Raw genomic sequence first — 23,074 nt, 5'->3', positions numbered from 1 at the left:
TTGGCTGGGTAAACCAAATTCAAATTATTTAAGGTTAGTGGAAGACTAAAAACACTCCAAAATGATACAATCAGCAAAGCCAGGGCAAAAAAGAAAAAAGTAAAATAAATGAGCTATTAGCATGAAAAGACACGTAGGAACCTTGAATGCATATTACTAAGTAAAAGAAGCCAATCTGAAAAGGCTATGTGCGTTATGATCACAACTAAACAACAACATTCTGGAAAAGGCAGAACTATGGAGACAGCGTAAAGACCAGCGGCTGCCGAGGGTTTGAGGGTGGGGGAGGAGGGATGAACAGTGGAACACAGAGGACGTTTAAGGCAGTGAACTACTCTGTGTGACACTGTAATGGTGGATTCATGTGTTCCAGCTAGCTTTTGTCAGAGATGTCAGAATCAAAATGGAGTTGCTTGTGTGAAAACTCTGCCAAACGGGGTCAGGGAAGGCCGTGCAGGGAGGTTCTTACACACAAAAGCCTGATAACAAGAACTCTCATGAAGGGCTCTGCAAAGCCATGACCTGGCACAAGCTAACAAAAAATACTTCTGCAAGGACATCTGCCCAGTACCTCTCTGTCCGGACTTGGACTGGTGTAACCTTTGTCATTGACCCTTGTAGCAGAGGATAATTATTCCCAAACAATAAAACCCTTTGTCTTCCTTGACCTCCCTGAATACACACATAGTTTACTACGTGTGCTCCCATTGCAATGTTCTATTCCCAGTTAAGCTCTACTTAACATATTTGGCTTCAGTTTCTTTTTTAGGTCAACATTCCTTAGATTCTGTATGTCTTGCTTACCTCTGTCCTGCAAGCCAGCTTGCCTGGAGCTCACCTTCAAGTGCAGAGTGAGTGACCCAAGGCTTTGCCCCCAACCACCTCCTGATCTCACTCACACACCAAGCCAACATGTCCTCTGCCTTAAAGCACTCCAGGGCCAGGTACAGGCAACTAGAGACTGTGCCTGCACCCCAGAGCTCACCAGAATTGCGCAAACTCGCCAGTTCCACAGTGGTTACTCTGCCCGCCTTGCCTTTCCTATGAAAACCTCTGGCTACTGCTTCTCCTGACCAAACCTGGTGCTTCTCCCGTGGCCTGTGTGGCATGGCATGTCCCCCATCTCAGAAAATGTAAGAAATAAATTCTTCTTTCAATGGCATTGGCCTCTCTTTGCCACTCATACCTCTATAGATTAAATCCTGAGTATGATTTTAAAACATGTTATCAAACATCTGTCCAAATCCATAGAAAGCCCAACACCAAGCGTGAACCCTAACGTGAACTATGGATGTGGGTGATGACGGGTCAATGCAGGTTCATGCCCTGTACCAAATGCACCGCTCTGGAGGGGGATGTTGATAGTGGGGGAGGCTGTGTGGAAGGGGTCTGGGGGTGTATGGGAACTCTTCGTACTTTTCTTTTAATTTTGCTGTGAACCTAAAAGTGCTCTAAAAATATAAAGTCTATTAAAAACAAAAGTGGAGATTTTGACTTAAGGACTGCCAAGGTGAAGACTTTAACAGACATTTCCCAAACACCCACACCAATTGCCCTGCTGGGGTAGCCAGCCTTCAAGATGACACCCATGACCCCGCGCCATGTGGCATCACTTCCACATTGTACCAGAATCCACTTGTGTGACAGAAGAGATGATGTGTCACCCCTGACATGAGACAAAAAACGCTGCAGCTTCCTTCTTGCCCTCTCTTTCTCCCTCTTGGAACATTCGTTTGGGGGAAGCCAGCTGCCGTGTCAGGACACCCCACAGAGAGGCCCAGTGGCAGGAGCTGAGCCCCCACCCGACAGCGGGAGCAGGCCTGAGGCAGACCCCCAGCCCCGCCAAGCCTCAGACGCCTGCAGCTGGGCCAACATCTTGACCACAATCTCACAGAGACCCCAAGCCAGAGCCACCCCGCTAAACCACTCCTCACACCTCCCAGATGACCTTATATATAAACATTTTTGAGCAAAATTTTTATCCATAAAAAGTCCAAATCTTGGCTTTCCTTGCATACCTGTGACTTCCTAGAAACAACGTGAAGAATAAATTTCTGTTTGCTTTCTGTTGCTAGGTCTTGGAGAAGCTCATTCTGTGGCAGTAGATAACTAGCACACTCATGGTGGGCGTGGGGACAACAGGATGACAAGCTGCATGAGGGGGAGACTTTGTCAGCCTGGCTCACTTCCAGCATCCACTTCCCAGGCCGGTGCCTGGTAAGTGGTGGGCACCCACAATGACAGTGGCAGATACACCCGCTGCCCTGCAGATGCTCCCCTAGGAGGGCGAGAAGACGTGCAAACAGGGGACTACAACACAGGAAGGATGAAGGGGAGCAAGAGATGTGGCCAAGCAGAGCACCACAGTGCTGGTGACTCACACTGCGTCGGGAGCGGTCACCAGTCTGCACGGAGGAGGCAGGTGCTCAGCAGGGCTCGCGGGACTGGCCTTTCTCATGGGCTGAAGTCGATCCCTTTCTCTTCAGCGTTACCATCCAGTGTCCAGCTACTATGCACTTGAAAACTGTGATTTTAAGAAGAAAATTTTCCTCCTGCATGTGAGAGCAGTTCCAAAGGAAGTGCCAGACAAAGCTGTTAGTTATTAATGTAGCTGTTGTTTGCAGACGTGGGCACACGCAGGCCAGAGCAATGCAGAAAGCAGGGAACGACAACAAACACTCTCCGAGCTCTAGGAAAATCATGGGCAAGCCTTCTCCATCTTGCGGTGGCCTCCAGAAATAAGGGTGGCAGCTCAGGACATCAGGAACCAAGGGAAGGGGACTCCAGATGTCTGCAGAGGGCAGTGTCAGGTTCCACATGAGCAAATAGGGACTAAAGATAAATGCAAAGTGACTCAAAGAAAGAGCCCAGCCTGCTAGGTTGGGGATGTCGTGTATCTCCACGTGGAGCATGTGGCTCCCTGATGATGGCTGGGAGCAGCAGAGGGACAGGTCCCCATCTTCAGCATCCCATCAGCATACAACTCTGCCATGGCTGAGTATTCCTGGGCTATTATTTTCCTGACGTCACCTCATTTTAAAAAAAAAAAATTTATTTAAGAAGAAAACTTTATGTCATCACCATGAGTGGAAAGTTAGTATCTTCCTATAACACATTAAAATAACTACCTATTAAAATAACACATTTAGACCTGTGTGTCGCTCAACATGATCTTGAGTACCACTGTACTGTGTTGTATACAGTGATATCCTGGGAAACATGAACGTTAGTATAAACATAATTAAATAGCTGTTCAATGACATATAACAAGGAGAAAATTAACGCACAGCAAGGAAATTTTATTTATAAAGAAGCAAAACTGAACTTTAGATATTCAAGATTAAGAATGTTCTAGAAGGTGGCATGTTAAAGATGGTTAAGTACCGCTGAAAGAACCACGTCAGAACCTCACGCACCTCTCTAGCACTATCCTCATTATGTATGATTCTTGCTCTACATGTCCGGCTGCCCCACCCGTCTGTCTATAAGGTCCTCTGAAGTGGGGCACGTCTCCCTGTCACCAGCCCAGTGCATAGCAAAGAACAGCAAACACACATGGACACCACTTATTTTTGCTGCAAAGATTGTCTCTCACATTCGCCTTGTGCAAATAATTGACCAGTTCCACTTGGCTGGAAAAATGTAATTTTGAGCAACATTTTGGTCTGAAAAAATACACACAGTCTTGGTTTTCCTTGCCTATCCAGGACTTCTCATGGCCACCTTGTGCCCATATAGGTACACCATGGGAGTAAATCATCGGCACTGAATCGACAGCTGACTCCTGGCTGAGTGTCCAAATCACATGTGGAGCTTCTGAGTCATCCTGAGGCCTGAGTCCTGCCCCTGGACATTGTCATTCGGATTCAGTGGTGAAATCACAGACCCCTGGCACGGGGGTACATAGTTCTGGAGGAGGGCATTTGTTATAACAAAAGAGAATGTGAAGACACATTCTTGGATAATAAATGAAAAGTCTTACTATTACAACAGATTGATTTATTGAGGAAAAACCTTTGATTTCTTTTTAATAGGACATATTCAAAACAGGGTTTTCTCAAGCTACTTTATTATTCCCAGAGGTTAAAACTGTGAAGGTTCCTTTTATTTTTATTTATTTTTTGGCAGCTGGCCGGTATGGGGATCCGAGCCCTTGACCTTGGTGTTACAACACCATGATCCAACCAACTGAGCTAACCAGCCAGCCCAACAGTTCCTTTTAATAATGAGAGGAATACCCTAAAAAGTTTTTGCTAAAATACTACATGTTGGGGACAGGGAGGTGTTTGGCACCACGGATTAAAGAAAACAGGAAAGTTTATATAAAAACCACTCAGCCTCAGAGAGTTGAGCTGAAGATGAGTAGAGGAGCGGCCCCCCAAGGTCAGTGTCTCACCACAGTCGGAGCCTCGGAACTTCTGGATCCTGGTTTCCCTGTATGAGGCATGTCGGTGCTCCCAACATTCCCACAGGGAAAAAAGCATAGGTTTGGGGCTCCAGGCAGGGAGGGGCTCAAAGCCTGCCTCTGTGACGTATTGGCTGAGACCCTGAAAGAGCATTCTGAGTGATCCCCTTCACCAGTGTCTTTTCCTTGAAAAAATAACATCTCAATTTCTTCATTATAATTTTAGAGCATTTGGGGAGTTATGTGTTTGAATTTTTTCCCCTCCAATTAAAAAGAATACTCACAAATGGGATCTTATAAAAGTGGACATTTATTTATTTCCAAAGAATCTGGGTCTAAACAACATGAAAACCAGGACACAATGATTCAATTGTCACCTACTTGAGTTTTATGAACAACAAACACTCGTCATTTTCTTTGTGTTCTCTTTGGTTCCACAGCTCATAAACAGCAGGTGGGGATAGGGTTTTATTGCCGGGAGGGACCCCAGAGCTCAGCTCACCCGGGGATCTTCATTAAACCCACCCCGTCTGACTTCTTATCATGCACCACATCGGTCTCACTGGTTACTCTCCACGCACAATGTTCATTGTCACAGGCCACCCCAAATAACCTCCGTCTTTGAAGCTGTTGCACCTTTCTGGTTTTGATGGTGGCCTCTGTTCCCTTTTCCTCAGTAAAGGGAAGAAGGAGGAAAGGACACTGCCAAGGAGAGCCACCCATCCGGAGTGACAGCAGACCCCGTAAGCAAGTCTCGTCTGAGCCTGGGAGGGTCCCCAGCAGCCAGCTGGGGTGTAGTGAACACCAATCACCTTGCGCAGCTGGACCCCAGACCTGAGTCCCCGGGGCAGACACTCCAGTGAAAAGGCAACCCTGGTCTTCTGCACGGCCACATGAGTCTGAACCTTTCACATCTATGTCTAAGAAAGGAGATGGGGTGGAGGGAGGGACAGCCGGAGCTAATTCCATTTAGATTTCATGATAACCTAGGACAGTTTCTCCTAGAACTTCCGAGATACCTTGTAATTTTGCCACTTTCCCATGATGTTTGTTATTTTTCTCAACCCCTGTTGGTTTCTCAAGTTACTCTGTATAAAAAATCTTGAAAACAATCAAGAGTTTGTGTGCTGTACTTTCTGCAGGAGGAGGCGGGAGGAGGAAGGGACACAGGCTGGGGCACATCTTCTTCTGCAGCTGAGGCTGAGGGAAGCAGAGAGAAAGGCTCAGGTGGGAGGGAGGGGATGGCAGGCAAGGTGGGCTCGAGGTCACTGCGACCTGAGCAGAAGGCCGAGAATCCCCCAGGAAGAATAAGGGGGTCCTGGGGCTATGTCTCATTCATCCCTGTATCCCACAGGTCCTGGTACACAGCAGGTGCTTAGTTAACATCTCTGGGCTATTTGTAAGTAAATGGGATTAATAAACTAAACACAAATTTAACAGGCACTCCAAGCCATCGCATCTGTCTGTATGTACCCTGTTTAGGCTTTTTGTAATGACCATGTTTACTAGTTTCTGTATTTGATGCTTTGACATCTGGGGCCTTGCTGACTCTACAGAGATAATAAAGAACTATCCCTAAAGATAATAAGGAACTCTCCAAGAAGCAGTCCTTCCATATGCAAATCAACCAATTCAGAGCCATTCCCCCACCACATCCTTTACTGGGCTGACACTCCACGCCACCATCCACCAGCCCTAATCACCCCAGACAACCAGGGACAGCCCCAAAGCCCCCAGAGCCCACTGAAATTATTCACACTAGCCAGTCCTTAGCCTGCCCACCTTGCCTTGCCCACTTCTCCCCTTAGAAACTGCAGTAAAGTCTCCTGCCATGATCTTCTCTCTTCCCTCTGCCTCCTGATCGACCCTGTTGCCTCTCTGTGTGATCCCCCACAGCACGGCATGCCCTTCCTCTTGGGACCTGTGAGTGACAAACTATCTTTGCAAGTGGCAGTCATCTCCTGATCTGCTGGCCCCACTATATCTGAATAATAATAAAACCTACATTTTATTTTATTTATTGAAACATAATTGATTATACATATCTGTGGAGTACAGCATTGAATATCAATCCCTGTGTGCAATATGTCATGCTCAAATCAAGATGATTAGTGTATTCGACATTACACAATGTAATCACTTTTGAAGACTTTTACCAATTTCCTGTTACCCCCCCCCCTTCCCACCTCTGGTAACCTCAGCTCTGTTCTCTCCTTTTGAAAGTTCAACATATTATTGTGGCTGTTGTATCTTTCTTTCTTTTTTACTTATTAGTTTATTTTTTTTAGCTCTCACTTAAGAGTGAAGACATGCAGAATTTCTCTTTCTGTGCCTGGCTTATTTCATTTAACATAATTTTCTCTAAGTTCATTCATATTGCTGTGAATGGCAGAATTTCATTCTTTTTATGGCTGAGTAGTATTCCACTGTGTATATATACCACATTTTCCTTATCCAGTCATCCATTGATGGACGTTTAGGTTGGTTCCAACTCTTGGCTGTTGTAAACAGAGCTGCAATAAACATGGGAGTGCGGTTGTCCCTTCAATACGATGACTTCCATTCCCTTAGGTATATACCAGCAGTGGGACTGCCGGATCGTATGGCAGCTCTATCTGTAGTTGCCTGAGGAAATCTCCATGCTGATTCCCACCAACAGCATAGGAGGGCTCCCCTTTCTCTGCATTCTTGTCTGCATTTGTTATTTTCTGTCTTTGTGATAATGGCCAGTCTTAACTAAAACCTACATTTTGAAACAGCTTCGGCACCTCCAGCAAGTGCCTCCTGGCTGAGCCCTTTAGCTACGTTAATCCTGAGCACAATTGTGCCGATGGGTGTTACTACTTCCATTTTGCAGATGGTAAAGCTGAACCTCAGAGAGGTTAAGTGACTTGCCCAGAGCAAGTGGCAGAGCTGGGATTCCTTAGCCTTGCAGAAAGGAGGAAATGTGAGCCGAGAGGAGGGATGATGTTGTGAGTAATGGGGACGTCCTGGGAAGGAATGAAACAAGGACAGGTCACTCATTCCCTCAGCAACTCCTCTTGAGCAGGCATTGTGGGTAAGAGAGGTGACTCTCAGACTCTATCTCTGCTGCCCATTTAGTGCAGCCAAGAAACAGGCAGTTCCCACTCTTCAAAACAACCAGTCCCAAGACCCATGACCAGGGAACCTGGAAAGGACTGCTGCTTCAGGCACCCCCAGGAGGGAGTCCCACGGCTGTCCACTTTCTCTCTTCTGGTTATCCCAAGACAGAGACTGCAGCCAGGGAGCATGAGACAGCAAGCACCCTCCTCTGAGCCACTTAATTTACCTCTGCATACAGGGGCTGTTCTGATGCTGGGTTTCCTTTAGTGACAGAGTTTTGCACCCACCCACCCCCCACAAAAGTCCATCATCTCCTGGAATCTATGAACTACACTTGCTACAAGTAAGACTTTGGAGCTTTAAAACTTATCTAGAAATAGCAAGAACAACCATTTTTTATATTCTTGATCACAAAACATAACTCCTTTACTTGGAGAGACAGTCATGGGAGGGTGGGGAAAGGGCACACTCGACCAGCCAAGGCCACCAGAGACCTCCTGGGCTTCCATGAGGTCGCAGACTCTTCCCACACCCACAACTGCCAAGACGATGCCTCTCCTGCCTTCACTCTGTCGACCCTCTTAGGGGATCCCCGATACAAGTCCACATGTTCAGACAATCCCACTCCCCCTGGACACCCTGGAAATAGACATTACATTTACATGTTAACAGACACCCTTAGGTCCAGGTTGGGGAGCGGTCATAACTTTAGAGGAAAGACACGGTATTCCTACATTTGGCAGAGTATACTGAAATCCAGACGGGACTGGGGAGCCATAGTGCCAGGATGACGCTTGCTAGGCAAGGGGACAGAGTCAAGCTCACTTTTACTCATGGGCAATTGCGATGTCCCCTTCAAGCAGAGACACATCTGAGAGTGAATAGCCCTCTACTAATGTGCAGGAGAGTGGGCGTAAGTGACTACAGTTCCTGCACACCAGGAAGTCTAGACTACATCAGGGAAGCTTGTCCTCAGTGGCCATACCCTCACCAGTCCTCTTCAATCGACCCTCGCCCCACATCTGATTGCCACCAGGGTGACCTTGGATGATAAACACTAACCGCCGAGGTGTCAGAAGCCGGCCCCTCCCTGCAGCCTCCTCTCCTAACACACTCTGTACAGATGAGGCCCTGGCGAGCTCCCCCACTGTGACCATCTTGGGGACAGCAGGGGTGACGGCTGCAGGACACGGTGCAGAGGGCTGGGGCCATCACGGTTCAGGCAGCTCTGTGGCTGGGCTGCAACATTAACCAGTGACCGCATCTGCAGGGTGGGCTGGGCCCCCTCTTTATGGCTGAATTGTGCTCTTCAGATGTGAGCTTCCAAGCCAGAGAGCTCAGGTCATTTCTTGGACCGGACGCCAGTTAGTGTCCCAAGCTTCCCTCAGAAGCCATCTAAGACCCTGTCACCGTGCTGATGTCCAAACCCACTTGAATTTATATGTTTCCTGCCAGCAGCACTTCTTAAGGTAATTTGTTCCATCTTTCCCCTGCATGTAGCCCTTTATTCCCACGGTCCCGCCCTAGTCTCATCATGACCCAGAACAGCTCCACCTCCGAAACCTGCAATGCCAGGAAGCTGCTCTCTGGCCACCACCGAGTGTCCTCCCAGCTCCCACGGCCCCTGCCCCGGCCGGGCTCTTCCACTGTGCACAGCTCCGGGCCTGGCACTGGAGGAAGCTGAGCTATGACCAAGGCTGGCGAGATCGAGGACCAGGCCCCACCTCTGACAAGCCAGGTGACCTTGGGCAATTTCCTTTTCCGAAGACTTCAACTTCTCATCACAAACTGGGAGGGATAATAGGTACCGAGGCCCAATGGGGACCATCTATGGAAGCCCAGAGCACAGCGCCCGCCTGTGCCTCGTGCTCAGTGGGGGGAGATAGTGTATTATCCTCCCTCCTAATGGACCCCTCCCCTCCCCCACCCTCCCCCAGTCCTCCCCAGCCTCCCCTGTCCCCTGCCCTCCTCACCTCCACAAGAGCCAAATGAACTCTAGTTTCCTTGTGCTCCAGGACAAGGCCACCCCTCTCCAGGCCCACACACCACTGTGGCAGGATGAGGGTGGGGTGTCCTAGGACTCCGGATGCTCCTGGAAGACCACTCCCCGAAAACCTCACTGCCTCGCCATCAGTTTCTGTCCTGAGGTCAACTGGCAGGATCACTGAGTCCTCAGTCCCAGCTTAGAACAGCCCCACTGTCTTAGTTCAGGCTGCTGTGACAAAGTGCCATGGACTGAGCGGCCTACAAACAACAGACTTAGTCCTCACAGTTCTGGAGGCCGGGAGTCCAAGATCAAGGCACCGGCAGATTCAGGATCTGGTGAGGGCCTGTCTCCTGGTTCACAGACACTGTTTTCTCACGGTGTCCTTCCATGGTGGAAGGAGAGTGAGGGGCTCTCGGGGGTCTCATGGATAAGGCCACTGACTCCATTCATGAGGCTCCACCCTCATGAGCTCCCAGAAGCCCCACCTCCCAGTACCATCACACTGGGGTCAGATCTCAACATATGTATTGTGGGGACACAAACATGCCATCCACAGCACCCACAGAAACCCCAGGGTTGCGAGGACCCCTCCATCACCCACTAACATCCCCAAACAGCCTTGTTTATCCTCCTTTGACCCCATCCCTCTCCCCAACTTCCCACATCTTCCCACTGTGGCCTGGACTTCCCCGCCCTCACCTGTCACCCGTGGGATCCCTTGTTCCCCCAGCCTCTGCTCTGACACACCCTTTCCCGTTCCTGGGAACCCTGTTCTCCTTCCTGCGCCCACCCACGCCTGTTCCCCTCACAACCATCTCACAACCAGCGGGACTCTCCTCCTTTCCTCATGGCCCACCGATCCGTCGCCCGGCTCTGTCAGCTCCAGGGCACGAGTCCACATCCAGGGGTGGTTCACCTCTCATCTCCTCCGTTGCCATCACCCCTGCTCGTCTTGGGTTATCCTAGCTGGACCCGACCCTACACCCCTTCTCCCACCCCCTCAATTCTTTTTGCAGCTTCACAGCCAGGCACCTTGAAAGGAGAGTCTGCATTGGATCCTTTCAAGTCAGATTTAATCCATTGCAATCTGGCTTCTTCTCCATCCACTCCACTGAAGGGGCTCTGCAGAGGTCACCAGTGACCTTCCCACTGGAGAGCCTAATGTCCTGCTGCAGCTGGAGCCATCATTCCAGAACACTCCGAACCCATCCTTTCTCTGCTCTGAATCCCTTTGCAGGCTCCCACTGCCTCCAGAGACCCAGGTTCCTGTGGATGGAGTGGGAGGCCCTCCGCGATTTGGCTTTAGTTTCAGCATAAATAAGAGTGTGGGCTTTGTGTCTCCGCAGGAGGTCTTCCTTCCATCCCAGGCAGACTTAGGGCTCCCATTCTCCCTCCAATTGTACTCGGTGTGTGCTTCCATTAGAGCATTGATAAGTTACAATCAGGCTCTATTTACATGTCTGTATCACTGGGGACTTTAAGCCCCTTAAGGGCAGGAAGCGCCCTAAAGCCCCATAGTCTGTTGGATGAATGAAGTCACAGCTTCTTTTATCTGTCTTAAACTCACTCCTCTCAGTCTTCCTCCATCCTGGCCCTTATGGGTTTGTTGAATGTGCTCATTCATTCAACAAGCAGAGGTGCCTGTGATATGCTGGACACAGTGCTAGGTGTCCAGACATTAGGGTGAACCCAAGGCAGACAGTGCTGACCGTCATAGAGCTTTCAGTCAGAGGGGGACTGAGACACACACAGCTGCAACAGAACTGCCACTGAGGGGATTGGTGGGCTGGGGAGAGCAGGCCAAGGCCTGGGGAAGAGACAGAGAGAAGTCAGGGCTTCTAGACTCGGGGGACATAATGCATGCTGTTCATTATGGGAAATGCGAGTCAGCACCCAGCAGACCTGGGAACAAGGTGGGTATGAAGCTCACTGTTCTGAAGACCAATAACAGACTGTGCAAGGGACTAGAGCCCCGTGGCAGGGCCCAGAGCACAAGGAGAGAGACAGAAGGCACGCCACAGTACTCGTCAGTCGTGGGACCTAGCATTCACGGTGTGCTCCACATGTACCAGGCTGGAAGGCCTGACGGGGACCAGCTCACGTAGCCCTTGCAGTAAACCTCGAGCCGGTGCTGTGAGTCTCCCACTTTACACAGGAGGGGATGCTGAGGCTAAGAGCCTGGTCAGGGTTTCACTATGGGCTCCAGAGCCTGTGCTCTTTACAATCAGCCAATGCCATCCCCACAGTGGAGGCAGTGAGACCGTTCAGAACTTTAAGTTTGGGCTCAGGTGACTGAGGTGAGTGGGGATCTGAGGGGTCTGCACACACTACGTGGCCCACACCCTGAATTTCCTTCCCTGGATCTCCTTTGGGTAAGTTTTGCATGTGAGCTGACCTCATGCTGGTCTGCACCAGGGAGGGAGGGAGGAGAGAGAGGGGACAGACCAGCCAGAGCGATGGTGAAATGACAGCAGTCAGGGGATGCTGTGAATTGATTGAATTATGTCCCCAAAGTTCATATATTAGAAGTTTAATTCCCACTGTAACTGTTGAGGGCTGGAAATTCTATTATGGTAGTTGAAAGGTGGAGCCTTGAAGAGGTGATTAGATTGTAGGACCGTGCAGTAGTGAATGGATTAATAATGGTGGTCAGGGGCGTGGTTCTGAGGGCTTGTAAAGGGGAGCACATGAGAGGTGAGTCTCTCTCTCTGCTCCACCATTTTTTGCCATGTGAGACCCTTGCATTGCTGTAAATCCACCACCACAGAAGACCCTCACTGGATGTGTTCTCTGAACTGTAGACTTCCTAGCCTTGAAACTATAAGCAGTAGATTTTGTTTTCTTACAAATTACCCAGTTCCAGGTATTTTGTTATAAGCAACAGAAACAGACTGATACAGGGGCCTTATCCCATGGCTCCTGCTACCCCTCGTCACACACGGCCAGCACAGAGCAGCTGTAGGCCCCGTGGAAACACCTTGTTGAAAGATGAAGATGAAGAAGTGAAAGAATGAATGAATGAATGAATGAATGAGTGATCAAGGGCACGAGTGAGAGCAAGGCCTTCGGGTGGAGAAGTGGATCGTACAATGACGAATAACCACTCCCACTTCAGCATGCCTCTGCTCAGGGAGCCTCCTGAAGTCCATCTACCCACCCAGGGCCCTGCCCTCACCATGGATCTCCTCCAAGTCCCACACACTCCAGAGTATACTGAGCTGGCAGGACAAGCAGGTGACATCCCCCCAGGCCATCCTCCCTGCTCACTCCTGGAGTAATGCCACGTACAGATGGCACAGCTCAGTGGCTAGAGGTTTGGGCGGAGGCAGAGGGTGGGGCTTCTCTGCATGGGAAGAGCCCCTGCTGGATCTGGGTTCCTCCACCTCTTTCCTGACACCTCCACAACACCCCAGCCTCCACGAGGGACAATGAAATGCAAACCTCAGGAAGACCCCTGGGGGCAAAGTGCCTCTGAGCAGGGTGGGAGAAGGATAGGCTGTCACACCCCACAGAGCTAGGAGCCCCCGGGAACCAGGATATTTCTCGCAGATTCTAGTATTTGGGAAATAGGTCTAAAAGAACTTGCTCGATGTTGTTGAGTATCTAAGCCTCATGAGAAGCCCACTAACCAAAACTCAGCTTTCCCGAGCAGAAGGTAAGGACCAGCCTCAGAACACGCCCCAGGCCTGGGGTCCCTGAGAGGTGGTGTGGGTGCCACTTTCCCCCACTCCACCAAGTTTTGCAGGGGACTCTCCAAAGGGCAGGAGGAGAAGGAAGTGTGGATGGAGGGCCACTGCGTGCGAGGTGCTTCACACAGGTTATAGTACTTACGCTCCCACAGCACATGTGAGGTTGGTGACATTATTAAAGATGAGGACACTGGGGAGTAGTGGGGCCCTGATGGAAACAGATGCCCACTCAGATTCAGAAACTTCACGGGGTTTAGAAAAGGGGATGTATGCAAAGGCGTGCCAGGGTGTGAACGCCCACAAGGATGGGAGCAGCGTCCCTGGGCTGTAACCACCTTTGGGCCCAAATGGTCAGGGGTGGGGAGCACTTACTACAACCTGGGAGGAGAAAGCCCATGTGCAAGGGCAGCTTGCCAGGAGCTGTGACCTCTGGTGGAGGGACACGACCAGCCGAGGTGACCCCGTAGGGCAGGGGCTGGGGATAAGTGCTCCAGCCGCCCTCCCTCCACCTGTCTCCTGCTGGGCTCCAGTGAGGCAGAGGGAAGAACGGCTATAGGTGGGAATAGAGGGGCAACCAGCAGCCCCCTGCACCCAGCTTGAGGTCACATGCCCAAGGTCACACAGCCGCAAGCGTGTGGTCCAGGGAGCCGAGCCCTGGCGACTGCAGTCCAGGCTCCGTCTCGGGAGGGACGGCCCATGCGGCCAGCGAGACCGGGAGCCCACCTGGCCACCAGCTGCCCCACAGCCAGGCTTCTCCAACAGTGCTGTGCTTCCTGCTTCCAGGGACAGCCCCGGATGTGCCACAGCTCTGAATGAGTGGTCACCCCTACCCTTCCCCTGCTGCAGTGCCTGATCTCCAACCTGTAAAGGGCAGTGACCCTCCCAGAAAACCCACTCCCATCCTGGGTAGCCACCCAGCAGCCTTCGGCCATGCCAAATGCACCAGAAAGATGTGGTGGGTGGGAAGGTAGCTGTGGGGGTTCCCCAAGGAATGTAATTTAATTTTTTATGGGGAAGGCACACAGGATGGAGAGGGGGAGCCCGGGCCCTCTCCAAGCAAGCAGCCCGGCTGCAGGCGGCCTGGAGCATGTGTAACTCATTACCTCCGCGACCTTCCCATTTGCGGCCACAGATGACGCCACAGTGGGGCTGAGCCGGGGCGAGCACGACTGCAATATTTTTCTGACGCTCACACCTCTCTCTGGCCCTCGGAAAGCGCTGCAGAGGAGGCAGCCAGCACCACCCACTCCCGGGCCTCGCCTCCTGCCTCCTGGCGCCAGACCAGAGAGGCTGCAGCTGCACCACCACAAAATAGAGGCTGCGGGGCAGGCGGGGAGGGGTGCGGGCTGCTGCTCAGAGGGAGGTGTGAGTGAGCATCACCGTTAGAGACGGTGACATCCCGGGACTGGCCCTTCCAAGCAGTTCCAGCCCCACAGGCGGACCCTTCTGCCAGGTGAGGAGGACGGTCCCCACCCTGCCCTGCGGCCCTCCTATCCACAGCATCCCCAGAGGATGCTGGTGACTGAGATACAGGGAAGAGGCAAGTTCCTAAGAGGTGGCCCAGCCAAGGGGTGCAGAGCTGGGGATGTCCTGCAGGCACCATGCAGCAGGGGTTGTGGGGGCCTTGGAGGAGATGGGATGTGACACAATGGAGCTGGCAGTCCCTCCCCTCCCCTTCTCACCTGGTAAGTGAAAGAGGAAAGAAATAAAGGCCAGGGTGGAGGGGAGGGGGCGGGGGAGAGGAGGTGTTTCAGTCTGTTTTCTTAGAGTACCTGAAACTAGTAATTTACAGAGAAAAGAAATTTCTCTCTCATGGTTTTGGAGGCTGGGAAATCTAAGGTCGAGGTGGCACATCTGGTGAGGGCCTTCTTCCTGGTGGGGACTCTCTGCAGGGTCCCGAGACACAGGGCACAGGGCATCACATGGGCGAGGTCTGGGCGTCCTCATGTGCCTCCTCCTCTCCTTACAAAAGCCTCGCTCTACTCTCATGACAACGCGTTCATCCATTAACCTGTTCACCCGTGCATGGATTAATCCAGCCACAAGGGCAGGGCCCTCGTGATCCAATCGCCTCTTAAAGACCCTACCTTTCAAATACCATAATGGGAAAAAAGCTTCACCTTGAGCTTTGGAGGGGACAACTATTCAGACCACAGCAGGAGGGGAGGGGAGAAGGAAAGAGAAAAGGCAGCAAGTCACTCTTCTGGGGAAGGGTCCCCCACAGTGAGCCCTGCCCAGCCCGCACTGGGGGGCTGCACCCCGGGGACCTCCTGTCTTGCTTTTCCTGCCCAAGCTCTGGTTGTGCAGGGAACGTCCTTCCCTCTCTGCAGTGTCCGCCCAAGCCTGTAACACAGGAATGCGCAGCACTTCAGCCTCCCAGGAGCCTGTCCACCCTGCCCCGGTCCCTGATGGGTGGGCAGGGAAGGTGGCATGGGCGCTCCTGCTGGCTGGAGGAGCTACAGGGCCAAGCCACATGCCTGCGGCGCTGCAGCAGGCGTAAGGTGGAGTCTGTATTTTCATCCCACCTGGCTCCTCCTCTATTTGGGGTTCTGAATCCAGAGGTGAGGGGAGTCAGCACCATCAGCCCATGCCTCCGCATCTCCTTCCCTGGCAGGAACCCTCACCTACTGACTCCACAAAGGTTCCTGAGCACCTGCCACGTAAAAGACCCCGAGAGAATTCAGAGATGAGCCAAACACCTCCCGCCCTCGAGGATCTGACCTCCTGGTGAGGATGGAGACCACACTACCCAGCAGACGGCCGGGCTCGCCCCAGCCCTGCAGGAACACAGACAGACGAGGACTCTGAGGCCCAGTGCAAGGACACGCCTGCAGGGCAGAGCGATGGAGCTGGGGATTGGGGTGCTGACAGGTGGAGAAGATGGGGCGGGTGGGGAGGCTGGGGCCACCCCAGAAGGAGGGCACGAAGGTACAGACGGGGCAGGGGAATAAGACAGAGGCTGGAACCTGCATGAGGTGGACAGTGACCTCTAACCTGCATTAAAGTCTGAGTCACACTTTAGTATGTGGCTGCGCTTTGTGACTTTGCTTCCCTGATCCCAGCATCCCCCAGCCAGCCTGGTGTGAGAGGAGGTGCTGTCCCCTCTGCCTCCCTCTGGCCCTCCCCTCAAGGAGGAAATCCAGCAAGGGACTCGGGCTGCTCCCAGGCCTGACACTTCACCTCACCGTCTAATTCACTAAAGGGTTCCTGGTGCTGGGCTCCCCTACCTCCTTATCTTCCTTCAATTATGCACTCAATCATTAGTTCATTCATTCATTCAACAAATACTTGCTGAGCACCTACTACGTGCCGCACTTGGGAGACATCATTAAACAAAACAGAGATGCCTGCCCTTGTCCAGCCTATGTTCTTGCCGAGGGGAACAGACAGCGAACAATAAACACGCTATATGAGAGAATTACACAGTGAGTGGGAAAGGAACAGGACTGTGGAAGAAAGGAAAAGAGGAGCGGGGAAGAGATGCGGGGCCTCCTGGGCCTCACCATCAGGGCCTGGGTTTGGCACAGGGCAGTGTCATATCCCGACTTGGAGATTTTTTCATCTGGGGTTCAGAAAAAGGGAGAGTAAAAATGAGGTGAGGGGAAGAGGGTATGATGGTCCCAGTGACACCGCTTACCCTGTGGCCCCCTGGTACCCCGGGATGGCCTTGATGTCTCCTCCAATGACCTCCATTGTGCTGTACCCCAATGTTTGTTTTTGTTTTGCCAAGCCAGGCCTCTTTTCTGACGGCCCAGTGAGGACAGAGCTGGGTCCATGATACGGAAGTCACCTTCACCTTTGCTGATGAGCTGACAGGCAGCGCTGAGTGGGGCAGCACCCCTGGCCTTTCTCTCCCCCCAGTGCGGGGACCTAACAGAAACACCCGTCCAGCTCAGTGTAACTCAGCTGGGAGAGCCTTTCCCTACCTTTTCTCTTCTAAAATCTTTTTCAGTCCTGGAGGCCTTTTCCCAAAAGCCACCTCCCTGCTGACTTCACTATTCACACCTGTTTTGTCCTATTTTATATTTGGGGGGACTGTACCTTGCCAGCCCCTTCTACAGGAATCATAAGCTTCTGGAGGGGAAGGACCGGTCTAATTTCTCTTTGGAGCCTGCCTGGCACCTCACGCATACCTTGACTCACTGTAGGTCTTCAAAATATATTTGTTGGCTGGAATCTGGGGGAAGAGCTGTCACAGCAGACAGTTCACCAGGGCGGGGTGAGCAGGTGTACCGGTCAGAAGCCCAAACCTTGTCTCCTCTGCCTGCTGAGACTGTCCCCACTCCCTGCCTCCCTGAGCTACCTGCTTCCTCCTGCACTCAGCACCCATGGGAGGAGAGACAGTGTGGGAGTACGAGGGGGAGTCACTTCTCTTGCATCATTTCAAGAAACAGTTGGCAGAAAGGAGCAAAATAAAATAAGCTGCTGGAGAAAACACGTGACTAAAGGCTCTAGCTGGCCAGCAGTCTCCGCAAGGCTCTACTATAAGCTTCAAGCTTCTCCTCTCTGAAGAGGGGACGATGCTTTACTCTCCTACATGTGCCGCAATAAGGAATGTGTTCGTTCGTGTGGGGAGCACTTATTAAGCACCTACGAAGTGCCTGGTTCTGTGCTGGGTGCACGGGAACCAGGCTGCTGGAAACGAACTTCAGGCCCCTTTACAAGAAGCTGCATTAGCTGGATCTCCAGAGTTTTAGCAAATAACCAGGCCCCTAGACCCCGTGCCTTCTGGGTCACTGGGTCAGGGACCCTTCCTGTGGCATGACTGGGGGCCTCACACCAGGAGGAGGTGAGCACCTCGGGGAAGTATGCTGTCTCCTCACAAATGCTTCAGGAAGTGGATCAAAGGCTCCTCTCCTCCACCAGGAGCGTCTGGGCGGAGGGTTCAGACACCCTTGCCCGACCCCAGCCTCTGTCTCAGAGGCAAAAGGACTGTCCTGGGAGTCAGAAGACTCGGTGCTGGGACCCCTCTGTGACTGATGAGCTGTGTGATCCTTAATGCTTTACTTGGCCACGATGAGCCCATCTGTGAAATGGGCACTCTCATTGCTGTTCGCACAGGTTTGTTGAGATGAATGAAGGAGAAAACACATGGAAAGAGACCTTTCAAAGCAAGAAGTTCGACATATGCAGTTTTAGTCAGGGAGGTCACCAGCACCCGATGGCAATGCCCAGGTTGGGTGGCGGGCAGGCTACCCCCAGAGCAGATCTTGCACCCAAGACTGAGCCAGAAGCACTCACCATCCTCACACAGGTTCAGCTTGGACAGGCTCCTGCCGTCGAAGGGCTCCTCAAAGAGGGAGCCGGAGTCCCGGTCACTCACGGTGTGCAGGTACACGGCTTTGTTCTCCATTGCGTCCTGCAGTAGCAAGAGGAGAGGGGCAGGGGGAGGGAGGCGGAAGGTCAACGATAGGTGGAAACGGAAATGGATGGAGAGGACAAGGGCCTGCCTCCGTGACCCTGAGCCCCAGCACTGGACCCTCCTCATCACCAGGAGCCAGGTGCAGCCACCAGGTCCTTGAGATCCTGATCCCTCCACCCCCGCCCCCATGCTCAGGGCTTGGAAAGACCAAGACCCTTTGGACCTTCATGATTGCAGGATCTGTAGGTGGGGCTGGAGCCCTGAGCTGGGGGCCTGGAGAGGCCTATCCTGCTGACCCAAAGGGTGACCAGGCAGCAGTTTCTGGGCCCTCTGGAGCCCTGGGCAGGGCCACACATCTAGATGGTCTTCTGAGCCTGACTCACTAGGCCTCTGGGTCTACCCCACAGTGTACCAGGAATGGATCCATTGACCCGGGGAAATCCTTAGCTACCTCAATTGAAGCAGGCCTGTTTGCACAATAGTGTGTAACACCACCGTCCCGTTTTGTGGTCTATACACGTGCAATGTGTGTGGGAATGATGGGTGGACGGGGAGGGCTGTACTCGAGATCTTGCGGATCGTTCAGTGAGACATGGACTACAGGACTCTGGCTGGAAGGGATTGTGGGGATTTTGTATTTCTTTTCACTTGTGGATTTTCCGTGATGCGTTTGCATCCTTTGTGTAATGAAAAGAATTTTTTTTTTTAAGATGACCAGTAAGGGGATCTTAACACTTGACTTGGTGTTGTCAGGACAACACTCTCCCAAGTGAGCTAACCAGCCATCCCTATACAGGGATCCAACCCGTGGCCTTGGTGTTATCAGCACCACACTCTCCCAAGTGAGCCACGGGCTGGCCCCCAAAAAATCAATTTTTAAGCCAAACTAAAAACTATTGACATAAAATTCTGGATATTCTTTTTTTCACCTATATGCTCAGTGACTTTACAAATTATTCTCCAACTGATCTTTTTTTTGGTGGCAGCTGGCCAGTACAGAGATGGGACCCTGGACCTTGGTGTTGCCAGCCCCACGCTCTAACCAGCCGAGCTGCCTGGAGAGCCACACAAATGACTCTCTAGTTTCAACTCGGTTCTAGCCATCAGTCTATCTTGACTTTAATTTCTGATGCTCTTTAGCTATCTGAATATTTAATTTAAAAATCCATTTTTAACAAATGAATTCTTTAGAAGATAAGAGCCCCCCTAGGAGCATGGGTCCCAGGTCCTGTATGGAGCAAACTCAACCCAGAAGCTCAGAGGAGACAGGCAGGGGTCCAGGGCCTGGGAGGAGATGACACAGTGTCTGGCGGGTGGCGGTGGGGGGACAACACTGCTGATCGAAGGGATGAGTTGGTTCCTCTTCCCAGGTGGCATGGCTGGGAGGCGATGTCACTGCTTCATAAATAGGGGTAACGAAGGACGGAGGCTCTGCCAGGCAGAGCACATCGTGAATCTCATTTTCATGACTTGAACTTGGTCTCCAGAGACCTCTGGCTTTAGGACTGGGAACAGGCTAGAACCGGCCAGTTGCTGGACAACTGTCCTTCCTCCCAATGACCCTCCAATGACCCAGGAAGGATGGGGGCTTCTGCTGTTACCTCTGAAAGTAATGAGACCCCACACCCCCACACGTGGGTGCACGCACATGCATGCACACGCATGCACTCACGCACGCACTTGATCATGGTGCTCCCAGTCTCTACAGGCCTTTCTTCCAGCTGTGAGAGGGGCAGAAGAGGGGGGTGTCTACAGCTACACCAGGATCTCTCTTCCCTGCTTCAGGCACCTCCCACCCCAGCTTCTCTGCGCTGGCTGTGGTGGTGTCCAGTTTACTAGTCTCTTAGTGCCGGCCCCCTGTCCAAGTCCTCCACCCAGTGAGGGCCTCTAGGTGGGGCGTTGGGCGGCTCCGTCAGTGCACAGCTCTGGGGCAGCACCCCTCCCCTGGCCTCACTCCCAAGGAGCTGTGTGGCAGGAGGCCAGTGTCTCTCTCTCTCTCTCTCTCTGCCACAGGCCACAGCTCTGCTGCCTGGAGGTCACACAGAGCCAGAGCTGGATGGGCGCTATCCCTGCTCAGTGGAGGTGCAGGCCCCATCATCATTCCCACCTTCCTCCTCGTGGGCTCAGCTCCTGGTCCGAGCTGGAATGTGCGGCTTGTTATTTGGAATGCATCTGCAGGGCGGCCCCTCCCACATCCCCTCCTCTCAGCTGGCCGGAGCAGGAGCCGGGGGAGCCTGTTGGGGAGAGGGGCTGGTGAGCGGGCCAGATGTGAGTGTGGAAATGCTCAAGCAGGCGGCTCTGCTAACATTTGCCACTTGCAAAGGAAACCTGAGCACATTCTGTCTGCCCAGGTGTTATTTGGGGTTGTTTTTCTTTCTTGAGAAATGGGGGCTGGTCTTTGGACCCTCAGACCATGGGTCTTTTCACCTTTGGGCCAAGTCTATGTGCACACTCACCACAGAACACAGACATGTGCACCCAGGGTCTCCCTGAGAGCTCCTCCCGGGAGCACTAGGAGGGGGTGGGCAGATGGTGTCATCATTCCATCATTCTCATTTTAAAGATAAGCCAAGCAAGGCCAAAGAGGCAAGAGCCAAACCACCCGGGGCCACTGGCTCGGCCACAGGGTTGCTCCATCCAGGAAGCACATGTCAGCCGCTTTCAGTCACCACCTTCGGGGTCCCAGACCAGGCAGTGAAGAAGGTCACACCTCTGAGGACTAGCCCAGCAGATGGAGACCCTGGGGCTGAGGAGAGGCTCTGAAGGGAGGGGACAGGGCCAGGAGGCGTGGGCAGGGACTGGAAGTCACAGTGTCCTGGGAATCAAGCCCAAGGAGCCTGGACTTCAGCATTTCAAGTCAAAAACAGGGCCGTCCTCTAAGCAGGGACAGTACACCCTCCTGACCTCTTAGGGCTGTTGTCATTCACTCTCTGGCACTTTCACCCAAGGCACTTAGAAGGGCAGTTTAGAGCCAGGAATTTACTTCCAGCTTCTGCACTTAAGAGCCGAAAAGGCCCGCAGCCATGTAACTGTCCCCTGCACCCCACCCCAGGAGGCTCCCTGCAGGAATGTGGGGAGGGGGGAACTCAGAGGACAAGGGCTCCTATCCTGGCTCCCCTTCGTATATATTATGTAGGGAACTTGGCCAAACCGGCTGACCCCACTCAGCCTCAGGTGCAGCCCCTCTAACGTAGGAAGGTCAGTATCTGCCAGCCCGTCGGGGTGGCTGTGAGCCTCACTCAAGACAACACACTTGGGAGGGCTTTACAAACAAGGTCACACAGGAGCTGGTAGCAGTGATGAAAACCCACACCTCCAGCCTCTTCTGACCCTGCCACACAGCCAGGTGAGGATTGGGGGGATCTCTGGGTTCCTCAGGCCTCCCTCCTGTCGAGCAAGCCCCAGAAACAAGGATGTTGGGAGTTCCCTTTGCAAAAGGCAACCATGAGTGCAGTCCAGGACTGAACTCTGGACCTTGGCTCTCCAAGTCCCCCTCTGGGCATCAGGGGGACTCTATCAGTTCTTCCTGCTGGGGAGCTCCCAAGACAGTTTCTCTGGGTTCCAGCAGCTAACTCTGCAGGGCTCACAGCTCTTCTTTGGATTGTCTAGTCTTAAGCTCATCACAACAAAGTAAAAATCACCACGATCCACTGTGTCCCTCTCTAGAGAGAGAATCACTAAGTAGGTTTTAATTGCTCCCTCTAACGGTGCTAACCTATACCATAACACACAGCTGGAGAGGTGCAGAGGTTTTGTAAACGACCTCTCCCTCACAAGTCCCAGCACCGGGCACATGCACACATGCTGCACCTGGACAAGGGCTGTCACCTGTACCACCTGCTGCCTGAGTGAGCTCCTGAGCAGTGACATGAGCCAGGCAAGAGCTGCCCTCTGGCACCCACAGCAGATGCTGCAGGCTCAGGCCACGGGGCTATCCCACCTAGAGCAGGCACCTCCAGGCTCTCCATCCTGGAGACTCCATCCGGCTCATCCCGGTCTCTTCTGGCTGCCTTTGGGACACCATGCCCAGGTAGGTGCTAGGACAGAGTTAGTACCAAGACTCACCTGAGAGCCCCTGGCTGAGGCCGTAGAGCCCGTCCCCTCAGTTCTCAGCATTCGTCATGGTGGCCAGAAAGTTGGCTGCAGCTGTACCGAGACCCCAGCAGCCCCTCAGAGCTTGTCCCCACAGCCAGCCAAATCCAGACAGAGTCATAGAAAGAGGCTTCAGGGATGCCCAGTGACTTGTCTCAGGGCAGGACCACAGGGGTCACTTCTGCCGGAGGACCAGATCAGGGGGCAAGATTCAACTTTGTAGCTGAGAGGGGTCTGCGCCAGGGGGTCCCTGTCGTGGCGCCTCTCGATCAGGAGATGTTCTGCAGAGGCGGCGGTGGCTCTGCTAGGTGCTGGCTGAGCTGTGAACTGCAGCGGCTCCGGCTCCGGGGGCCAGTCTTTATGAAAAGTTCGCGGAGCAGTTGCGAGGTTCCCCCGGTGGGGCCTGGAGCACGGCCCCCCTCTTGTGGCCAATCTCGGCAGTACAGCCCCACACG

The 23,074-nt window shown here is 52.7% G+C and overlaps 1 protein-coding gene across 1 annotated transcript in view; it reads right to left on the bottom strand.

Annotated features, from left to right (window-relative positions):
* SCARA5 (scavenger receptor class A member 5) overlaps positions 1-22,714 on the bottom strand; it is a 106,552-nt gene extending 83,838 nt beyond the window's left edge. The window contains exons 1-2 of the mRNA XM_063087085.1: positions 22,593-22,714; positions 18,407-18,524 (exon numbers count right to left, since the gene is read on the bottom strand). Of these exons, the coding sequence (XP_062943155.1) occupies positions 18,407-18,524; positions 22,593-22,643 (169 nt within the window). The 5' untranslated portion in view covers positions 22,644-22,714. The remainder of the gene's footprint in view (positions 1-18,406; positions 18,525-22,592) is intronic.
* Positions 22,715-23,074: the final 360 nt, after the last annotated feature.

This window comes from Cynocephalus volans, chromosome 2 (genome assembly GCF_027409185.1).
Source record: "Cynocephalus volans isolate mCynVol1 chromosome 2, mCynVol1.pri, whole genome shotgun sequence".
Classification (NCBI taxonomy): Eukaryota; Metazoa; Chordata; class Mammalia; order Dermoptera; family Cynocephalidae; genus Cynocephalus; species Cynocephalus volans.
The sequence above is the reverse complement of the archived record's forward strand: the minus strand, read 5'-3'. Positions and strand labels throughout refer to the sequence as shown.